The sequence below is a fragment of the Eimeria mitis genome, genomic scaffold, assembly GCF_000499745.2.
Source record: "Eimeria mitis Houghton genomic scaffold, Emh_scaff1617, whole genome shotgun sequence".
Lineage (NCBI taxonomy): Eukaryota > Apicomplexa > Conoidasida > Eucoccidiorida > Eimeriidae > Eimeria > Eimeria mitis.
In genome coordinates, this window is record NW_024015075.1 from 1 (window position 1) to 10,389 (window position 10,389).

Genomic DNA, 10,389 nt, shown 5'->3' on the forward strand with positions numbered 1-10,389 from the left:
GCCGAAGCTGCCGCAGAGTCCGCTTGTGTCGTCTCTCTCTTCACACTGCGATCAGATATGTCAGTGGTTCCTGACGGTTCCACTGCTATCGATTCACCCGAGGAAGCAGCAGCAGCAGCAGAACCAGCAGCTGCAGCTGTAGAACCAGAGGATGCGCTAGGACGCTGTCGCTGCGAACAAAAACAACAGTGGCAACGCTAGCAGGCAATGCAGAGCTGACCTGTGATTGGTGATACTGCGGCTGCTCCTACTGCTGTTGCTTCTGCTGCTGCTACTGGTCCTGGAGCGCTTACCGCATAGCCTTCAGGGATGGGGCCGGTGCCTCTGCCTCTCCAAGGCAACAGCAGCAGTCGAGGAGGCGGTCCCTTCCTCCGTGCCGATTCCAGTACTATGCGAAGCTTGGGAGGGAGCAAGTCCTCCCGGGTTGCCTGCTGCTGTAGCAGGAGCTGCTGCTGCTGTTGCTGGAGGTCGTGCAAACCTGCTGAACGCTGCATTTGTATGGCGCTAATCACCCCATCAACGGGCTGTAGCAGCAATGGGGGCTCAACACCAGCAGCGACTCTGACGCCTGCTGCTGCTGCTGTGGGTGCTGCTGCAACAGCAGCAGCACCTGGAGCAACAGACAGTTGCGAGGGGGTCCCCCCTGCTAGCCATGTTGTAGACACTGCAGCAGTAGTATCAGCCGCTGGCGGAAGCCCCGTAAGAGTTGCATCAGCAGCAGCCAACGGGACAGCCGCAGGGCTAGTAGATACTGGAGCAGCAGCAGCAGCAGGAGCTGCAGCAGCCGGAAGGGCAGACATATCCTTGACCCCCATGGCCTTCAGAATCTCAACTGGGGGAGCCTCGATGATGTCGCAGAGTCGAGGCGAATCTCCGAGGGACGGAACGGGCAGAATAGAGCTAGCTGCAGCATTTCCGGGTGGCGTAGCTGCGGCTGCTCCTGCTGCTGCCGCTGCTGCTGCATCGTGTTGCGTTGAGACAGTAGCAGGAAAGGCATCCGTCAAGGCAGAAGACAGTTCAGCGGGCCCAGGAGGAATACTCGGAGAATCCACGCGTGGAGTCCCTGCTGGAGCAGCTGTGAAGGGAGCAGCTCCTGTTGCTGCTGGTGTTGGTGCTGCTTCATCCGTTCCTGCAGCAGCGTTGTAGCCCTGAGCAGCAGCTGAGTCCGCTTGATGGATAGTCTGCAACACACCAGGTTGCTGGAAGGCTGAAGAAGCCTCTTGCGCCAGCTGTACATTGTGCACGTCCTGCTGCACCAATTGCTGCTGACTTCGGTGCATATGTTTATGGTGTTTTTGTTTCTTGCCCTTGTGTTTTTTTCCCTCTGCTGCTGCAACAGCACCATCCCCTGCTTCAGCCGCTCCTGCATCCCCTTGCAGCTCAAAAGGAGCATCGCTTCCAGAAGAACTTGCAGCAGGTGCCCCCGGAGAAGCAACAGCAGCAGAATGCTCACCAGCTGGGTCACTGACTGGCAGCTGCTGTTGCTGCTGCTGCTCTTGTTGCTGCACATCAGAGGAGCCCAGAGATCCCATGCCAGCAATATTTTCGGAATGAATAGGGCCCTCCCCTGCTGCTGACGCGCGAGCTAACTCCTGTTCTTTCTCTTGCATCTCCAGTTGCTGCTGCTGCAGCTGCAGGTGCTCATGCTGGAGCAACTGTTGCTGCTGCTGCAGCTGTTGCAGCTGCTGTTGCAGTGTCTCCTGAGTTGTAGCTCCCCTATCTAAAGAACTGTTGCTTGCATCTTCCAGTGCGTCCTCTCCCAGCAGATCAACGACAAGGGCCCTGCAGCAAGAAAGAGGTCAATCCGCCGACCCAGCAACATGAGGAGCAGCACAGCAGGCGCAGTAGGACTACAGCAGCGCCCCAAGGGAATGCTCACACACCTATACTTCGGATCCTTGGCTGCGGCAGCAGCACTTGCTGTCATTGGTACGGTGTCCTGAGGCTCATCGCGGCCACGGTGGTGCTGCACCGGCGGGTGCTGCAGTTGGGGATGTTGCAGGGGCGCAGGGCTGTGCTCGGCTTGCTGCTGGAGTTGCTGCTGCGGCAACGGGAAAGGCATTGCTGAATGGGATTGTCGCCGATCCAGAAGCTCGGCGCGGGCTGCAGCTAGTCCTGCAGCAATAGCAGGTTCGGATTCCACTGCGGCTGCTGCCTTTGCTGCTTCGGCATGCTGCAGCGCGGGCGACGGCGCTGCCGCAGCTGCTGCGTTGTGCTGCGCGAAGGCACGCCATATGCGCACCACCCAGCGGCGCCACCTGCAGAAACGCATGGAGCCCCAAAGCCTTCTCTGCTTCACTCGTCTATTGCAATCCTTTTAGGGCCTAGTGTTTCGAGTTTAGTGTTTCATGGTCTAGGGTTTGCTTCGGCAGAGGGATAATCAGAGTCGAGGGCTTGTGGCACTTCTTTACCTCTCTACAAACTTGTCGCGGCTCCTCTCCGCGACGCGATGCAGCCAGCCGCACTGCTGGTCGTTGGGGGGGTTGAAAGCCATGCAGTTCGAATACACCTGAAGCAGCAGCAACATCAACAGCAACAATAGCAGCTACAAGTGGCCGCAGCTGTAGTAGCAGCGAGAGCTACAAGTTGCCGCCGCAGCATCAGCAACAGCTGAAGGTGATCGCAGCAGCCGCACCCTTAACAGCAACAGCTACAGGCGGCGGCAGCACCAGCAACGCCAGCAGCAACAGCAAGAGCTACAAGTGGCTGAAGCAGCAGCAGTCAACTGAAACGCGTCGACTACCGTTGATGCTGAATGAACCAAAGGCAGAAGCAGCGCCCATTGTCTCACTAAGGAAGCACCCCGCTGCGGCCGCCGCTGCAGCTGCTGCAGCTGCTGCAGTGACTTGTGCTGCTTCTCCTCTTGCTGTAGCTTACCAGGAACATGTCCTCAAAAAACTCTAGAGGGTGCTGGTAATCCCTGGCTGTCAGTTTGGTCTGCGAATTGTATAGACGCCACGCCACAGACGGAGAAGAGCTACTATTCAGCTAGACTCTGCCGTAGCAAGGAGCAAGCCTGCTCGTGCAGCGGTCATTCCTATGAGATGCTGGTTGTTTGAATCGTGCCTCTGCAGCAGGTGTTCGTGCTGTTCCTGCTGCTGTACTGACTGCAACTGCTGCTGCAGAGTCAACATACCCAGATAGTGCCGTAATCCATGGGTCTTGCAATGACCGACTTGTAGGAAGTCTTCACCGCATCGGGCAGCTCGGGGCTGTCCAGGACGGGCGTTAGAAACAAGTAAGCGTAGCGGTCCCCCTTCAGAGGTCTCAGGATCTATACAGATTCCGCACCAACAGCAGCAGCAGCAGACAGCAGCAGCACGTGAAGCGGCAAGCATTCACCAGCAGCAGCAATGCGTTCGTGGGCGACAACGCCTACGCAGGGCACGAAAGGAAAAAAAACAGCAGCAGACTAGCAGCAGCAGGTTGTCAGAAGCAGGCCTGCACGCGCTGCGATATTGCAGCACCACAAGACGTACGTTGTCCCGGCAGTAGATGTACCAACTCTTCCCCGTAAGGCAGTTTTCCATGTCCAGCATGCCTGCAGCACCCGTCAAGAAGCAGCAACAGCAGCAGGAGCGGCAGTTTCAGCAGCAGCAGCAGTTACAGCAACGTGAGGAACGTTCCGACAGACTCCTCCAGGCTACAGCCAGCCTAGAGCCTAAACGCTGGCCTGGCTAAACCCCAAAAAACAAGAACATGGTCCGCCTAAACCCTCGTGACCCTAAACCGAGACAAAGCTGAAACATATATGCCCCAAACACCACGATAATAATAATAATACGAATCTAAAAAATAACAAACCTCAAACCCCCGTGAACCCGAAACCCAAGGGGCCGCTACTGCCCTCGCGCTAACACAGACGCTCACCCTGAGCCATGGCGGGTCCCCCTTCAACTTGCCAGTTCGCCTGCAACGGGCCTCTATGGCTGCCGGTTGCTGCAGGGGTCAGCGGGTTGCGGGGGGGAGAGACAACATCCGGGAGACCTGAGATAGACGTCTGCTGCTGCGTCGTTTCAGAGACTTTGTCGCTAGCAGCGGGACCCCCTTCAAGCTTCTCGGACACAGCTGCTTCGTCTGTTCCTGCTCCTGGTGCTGCGTCCTCTCCTGCGGCAGGCGAGCCGCTGTACGGGAGCCCGTTCATACAAGGCGCCCCAGGAGAGGCCCCCATGGTGTCTCTGCCCACCCCATCGTAGCTCAGAGGGGGAGGATGGTGGTCAGCTGCTCCTGGGCGGCCAGTAGCAGAAGCGGCAACCCCCGTTGCTGCTGGTGGTGCTGCTGCTGCCGCAGGCGCCGCAGACTCAGGAGCCGAGGGAACCCCAGAAACCGCCCGCTTTGAGGCCCCCCCGCTCTTCTGGCGCGCCCCCGCTTTCTGCTTTCCGTGAGAGAACTGCTGCTCAAGCGCAGTCCAGAGCTGAAAAGATATCCCAAAGAAGCAACAGCAGCAACAAGAGCAGCAGCAGCAAAAGCAGCAGCAGCAGAAACAATAGGAAGTCAGTTTCACATAAAGCTTTTGCAGGATTGCTGTTCATGCGCCTTCCTACGAGTGGCGCTGCCGCGGAAATAAACGGCAGAGCCACAACGCGAATAGCAGCAACACCAGCAGCAGCAGCAAGACTCTTCGCTTAGTCAGAAGCAACGGCACCAGCTGTAGCAACTGCAGCGCCAGTAACAACAATGATGGGACGAGCTACCTTCGAGTCTTTGCATGCTTTCTTCAAGTCCTCAAGGCTCCGCGCCTCCGCCTCCGCGCAAAGCCGCAGCACAAATTGTCCCGCTGGTGTCGCTTCGTCGTTGAATCTGCACACCCACATAGACTAAACCCTAATCCTTACACCCCAAACCCTATACTTGAATATTTCATATCTAAATGCCTTGCAAAATGCAGCAGATTGCTGCGGCTGCTACTGCTATCCGTGCTGCGGTTGCTGTTTCACTTCTGCTGCCACATATTTTCCCTGCAGCAACGAGTCTAGAGAGAATAGGTAGCAGGGGAACTGCAACACAAGCAAGCTTCTGCTGCGGCTCTATCGTTTGCTGCTGTTGTGTGGTGGGTCGGTGCAGCGCCTGACGTGCGGCAGTTGCGGAATATGAGCAGCAAGTCGGCAACGAAGGCCTCTTCGCTTCTGTATTCGTCTCGCTCCAGCTTGGCCTGCATCCCCAGCACAGACACACACATCCTAAGCGCTCAACCCTAAACCCTACACCATTGGTTCTCTCTATCGCAAACCCGCAATCATGTATGTGTGTATGTGTGCATATCTGGGTGTGTGCTCCGTTGCGGATGAGGAGGATTTAGGGTTGAATACAAAATACTAAACCCTAAACCCTCCTCCTTGAGTCCAAAATAACAAAAGATTACGGTAAATACTAGATACTCAGTATTTAGCGTTTAGGGTTTAATACCTCCATAGTGCGTAGGTCCATGGGGTGTTTGATGACATCATAGTACGTGGGGCACTCCATTTGTTCTGTGTCTACAGGCTCGAGAAAAAGCCGGAAACTCTTAACGCGCCGCCAGCCGTCCAGCAGCCCCGCCAACTTCCGCTTCACATGCCGCGCGAGGGGCCCCCCGCCGCCTCCAGGAACGGCCCCTCGCTGGGGATCAGATCCTCCACTCGTTCCCACGTTGGGAGACACAGGGCCCATAGAAAAGGGCCCCCCAGACACAGGCATCCTCACGCGCTGCAGCAAGGGCTCTAGTGGTGCGGGTTGCGGCTGCGGAAGCTGTGGGTCCTGCTGCTGCTATGCGGCGGCTGCTAGGCAGCAGGTGTCCTGCATGTCGATCGTGTCATCCCTCCTTGAAGGGCTTCCTACTGCTGCTTGCTACAGCTGCTGCAGCGGGTGGGAAGCCGCAACCCAGGGGTGTTGGCCTCCCGGTTGCCTACCTCAGCATTCAGGAAGAGAACTTAGTTCTCTCCCAAGCTCTATGTGATGCAAATTTGAAACATACGGCAGTAGAGGCAAAGGCAGCAGCTGCAACGGCGAAAGAAGAAGCGAAAGGGGCCCCCAGTGAGCAGGGGCATTCCAAAGGGTCCCGGCTGGGCAGCAGCGGCAGCTGCAGCAACTAAAGCTGCGATAAAATGCTTATCAGTAAGCAGATACAGTTTCCTCCTACTGGATTCCTGAAGAAGTGTCTTCGCGGGCTATTATCGATGAGCTGCAGACAGGAAGTTGACGTTGCGGTGGACAGACGGCCTACGGAAGAAATGAGTAGCCCGTTGTTCTGTTACTGTTGTGTTATCCTTTCCTTAGTGTGTTGAGAATTTTTATTTTGAGTGGAGAGACAGCAGAACAACTAGCTACCACCAGCTGTACGCGCGCATGTCGAGGGCCTCCAAGGGGCCCTATGCAAAAACGCGCCGTCGGCTGTGCGGTCGCATGCAGGCCGAGTGGGTACTTGTGGTTTTTGTTGAGCTGAACTGCTGAATAACCACAATATATAAAATACGGGGAAATTAATAGAGGGAGATGAGCTATTTGAGACTGTTAAGGGGACGATGTAATGGCCCGCAAGTACAGCAAACAGGCCGCGCTGAGCTGCAGCAGGAGAAGTTCCTGCTAATGCAACAGAAAACGCAGTCTTTCGTGATATTCGCCGCTGCGAACAGCACGAAAGACTGCCTTTTTTGTTGTATATAGGGCATGGGCTGTTTCGGCAGCTGCTGCCGTTACTGCTGCTGCGGTTGCTGCTGTTGCGGTTGCTGCTGCTGCGGTTGCTGCTGCTGCGGTTGCTGCTGCTGCTACCTCTTTCAACGTTTGAGGTGGCGCGGTGTGTGGTGCAGTTACCAGTACCCGCCATGGGCAGACCTGTAGCTCGTTGGCGTTGGGGGGTGGATGTGACGGGGAGAGGTTGGCACTCTTCTTCCCGCTTAACGGCTCCTCCCGAAAAAAAGTCTGCACAAGTACAGCAGCAGCAGCACCTGCTGCTGCTGCTGCACGAGCACGTCGTGGAACAGACGCAACGCGAAGATCCTCGCGTTGCTCTACAGACCGACGTACAACACGCGAGAGCGCATGAATAGGGATTAATTTGCTCGAATGGTAACAGGCATTTTCAGTTGGTCCGTTGGGTGTTTTGTAGTCTCCACTTACCGTAAATACTGCTCCAATGGGGCTGTAGAGCAATAAGAAACGAGCGATAAATTGCTCTCCAAGGTTCTGCTCTTATCCACATGCCAGGGGGATCTGGATAACCCTGCCTTGAAGGCTTGGTTCTTTTGTTCGGGCCGTAATGGCGCTACTTTCCAAAAAAATAAACTCTCTTAGTCTACAAACGAATATACTGCTTATTTGGCTATTGTACCTAAAGAACCTAGCACAGGAGAGCTCCCCTAGGAAGGGACGTTGAAGAGCCTTTGAAACGCTCTAGTTTGGTTTTTGAGGGTCTGCTGGAAAAACGGTCCAGGCAGCGGTTAGTGCCTACTAAAACTTCTGTAGGAATGCCGCTATTAGAACCAGCTCGACGCAGTACCCAACGGCCCAAAGATTCTCTCCCAGGATGCATGAAAGGCAACCTCCCATAGAAGTGCAACCATATGCGCCGTCTGGCGTATTCGCAGACATCCTAGGTAATTCTTGAACAATCTGTTGCTCCTTATGATCGGGGAGCACCGTGATGCGTTTGGTGGCCCCCATTCTTCTGAGGCCCACCGGTTGGGGTGTTGTTTGTGTTGGGTGAACGGATGTGAACATTATGTTATGTCGTTTGGTTTGTCTGAGTAGATTGCCTCCACCCAGTTTACTGGGCAAAGGACGCAGCATAATGCAGCTGACGATGCTGCTTCTGGCAATACTTGCGATTATGACGCTCTTCTGGTGCTGCTAGTGATGCTGCTGGTGCTGCTGGCGATGCTCCTGCTGCTGCCGCCGGTGTAATACTCGTGAAAAGGGAGCTAATGCCAATACAGCCGCTACTTATTCAAGTACAGACGCAGCAGCAGCAACAGTATGTTAGGGAGCTTCCTGATCGCACGCCTGTAGCAGCAGAGAGCAGCAACAGCAGCAACAGTAGCAGTGGGAGAGAAAGGGGGACAGCAGCAGAAGGGGAAATCGCAGTAGTTCTAGATGCGGGTGCCGAGAAATTAACGGCAGCTTCAACAACAGCAAACGCACCAGCCGAAATACCGCCAGCGGCAGCAAACGCACAACGAGCAGCAGCAGCAGTAGCGCCAGCCAAAGTACCAACAGCAGAAGCAGCAGCAGCAGTGAATTGTGTGTCTGCACATTTGCTAAACAAAACGACAAACAACCCGTTCACGTGCTTTAGAGCCTCCGGTCTCCTTATCTGCTTTATAAGCGAGCGAATAAGGTGACCGGAGGCTCTGCAGCTTTCGGAGTCTTCTGTATGCACAGATACCACAACGAATACGCAGCAGCTGCTCGTACTGCATATGCTCAGTGGCTCCGCTCTCATCTGAACACACCTGTGCTTCCAAGTAGAGCTCTATGCATGCATGTCAACGCATTGGAACTATATATATATATATATATATATATATATACATATATATATATATATATATATATATATATATATATATATATATATATATATATATATCCTCGCCAGTTAGCAGACTAGGACGTTAGTGCATCGCGAGGGCCTTGCGCATAGAAATGAATGAATGCGTTGACTTCTATTCGTGGGGCTCCGCCATGCTGCTGCTGCTGCTGTTGCCGCTGCTGTCTGTGCTGCAGTACGTAAATTGTGCTTCGGATGGAGAGGCTGGTGCTGGCCAGCCAGCAGCCGCGCCTTGCACCAGAAATCAGCTGCAACGGAGACACATAGCAGTAGAGAAGAGGGAAATAGAAAAGATACACACAGAGCCAGACACAGAAAGAAGTCTGAGACAGACAGGGAGGGGCAAGCGCAAAGGTGTGAACGACTTGTAAGCAAAGGAAAAAGGACTGGTTCGTCCAGGGCTTCGTTTTAGTTGTACGCAAAGGGAAGCACGACCGCCACAGAATCCTTGTCGAGTGGGAGCAAAAAGTGATCATGCTGCTGTTTTTGTTGTTGCTGCTGCTGGCGCTCCTTCTGTTGTTGCTGCTGTCGTCGTACTGCTGTTGCTGCGCGCGTCTTGCTGGTTCATCTCCTGTTGCTGTTGTTGCTGAGTTGTGCCGTGCTGCTTCTGCAATGGCTTCAATGAAGAGGATAGCAGCTCTGCCGGCTCAGGAGAATCCAACCACCTCTGGCAGCAGCAGCAACAGCAACGGGTTGATAAGGGCGGGCTTAGTTAGCGCCATGTCTTTTGTGAAGACCCGCACACGAACTGTGATAATAAACGTTTGCTAAGCAAGAACAGCCTAGAGTTGTGTTTGTTGTGTTGTATTTTCTGCAGCTCTTGTTGGTACTGCTCTTGCTGCTGCTGCTGCTGCTGCGTCTGTGCCACAGCAGGCTTGAGTTTCAAGAACCTCTGCATTGTGCGTAGGATATTGGTCTTCTCTGCTGCTGCCGGTTTTGCTGCGATTACTGCCTCTGCTGCTGCTGCTTTGACTGCTGCTGCGACTGGTNCTGCTGCGACGGCTGCTGCTGCTGGTAGCTCGACCGGCCTCCCTAGTTAATGTCTGACAAGCTGCAGTGGCAAGTTCGGCTGCAGGTGGCCCTGGAGCTCTTCCTGCAGTTGTTGCTCATACAATTGGCTGCATGCAGACGGATGCAAGGTCTAGCAAGCCAAAATATGCACAATAGGCCCTCCAGCATTGCAAGCGTCAAAATGGGTAAGCAGCAAGCCACTGCAGAGCAGCAGCAGCAGTAACAGCAGCAGTGCGGGTAGAAAGAGGAGCAGTGGCAGCACGGGATCCCGAAGCAGTACGGGATGTATATGCCGCGAAATAAACAGCAGTTGCAGCAGAGCACACGCGCCAGAAACGCAGTAGCGGATAACACCACAGGCTGCACAAGCACCATGAGCAGCAGCAGAAAAAGGACCAGCAACAATATTTTGTGTCTGTTCAGTTGCTACAAAAAATGATGAGACAGAAAAGGAGAGAACAGGCTCTGAAGCAAGTGAGCGGGTTTTTGCTGTTGCAGCGTTTCCAGTGAAGTGTATATGCATACAGAAGACTCCAAAATGTTTATTGTATGTGTGCTGTCTCTACTACGAAAAAATAGAAGCGCAAACAAGCCATGACTGTGTACAGGGCAAGAAACATTAGAACAAATATGCAAGTATATACCTGCTTTTCGTGACGCTGCTGCTCCTGCTGCTCAACCACTCCCCTTTCTACCAATCTTGCTGGTTCTAGTACAGTTCTAAGCATGAAATTCAATATACAAGGAAATACACACGCATATCTGCATATATGCATCTGTGTGCATATATATATATATATATATATATATATATATGCATATACACAGGTATATTCTATAGATACATCTATATA

The 10,389-nt window shown here is 53.9% G+C and overlaps 2 protein-coding genes across 2 annotated transcripts; both read right to left on the minus strand.

The window, feature by feature from the left end:
• Positions 1-197: 197 nt before the first annotated feature.
• EMH_0040580 (bromodomain-containing protein, putative) lies at positions 198-5,676 on the minus strand (the record flags this gene model as incomplete). Its single annotated transcript, XM_038022328.1, has 10 exons — positions 198-1,782; positions 1,884-2,258; positions 2,412-2,509; positions 2,878-2,937; positions 3,137-3,274; positions 3,480-3,541; positions 3,871-4,414; positions 4,695-4,800; positions 5,073-5,152; positions 5,407-5,676. 10 exons carry the CDS (start codon positions 5,674-5,676, stop codon positions 198-200), a joined length of 3,318 nt encoding a protein of 1,105 aa, XP_037878182.1.
• Positions 5,677-6,489: 813 nt separating this feature from the next.
• On the minus strand, positions 6,490-7,695 carry EMH_0040590 (uncharacterized protein; the record flags this gene model as incomplete). Its single annotated transcript, XM_038022329.1, has 4 exons — positions 6,490-6,558; positions 6,811-6,897; positions 7,096-7,117; positions 7,427-7,695. 4 exons carry the CDS (start codon positions 7,693-7,695, stop codon positions 6,490-6,492), a joined length of 447 nt encoding a protein of 148 aa, XP_037878183.1.
• Positions 7,696-10,389: the final 2,694 nt, after the last annotated feature.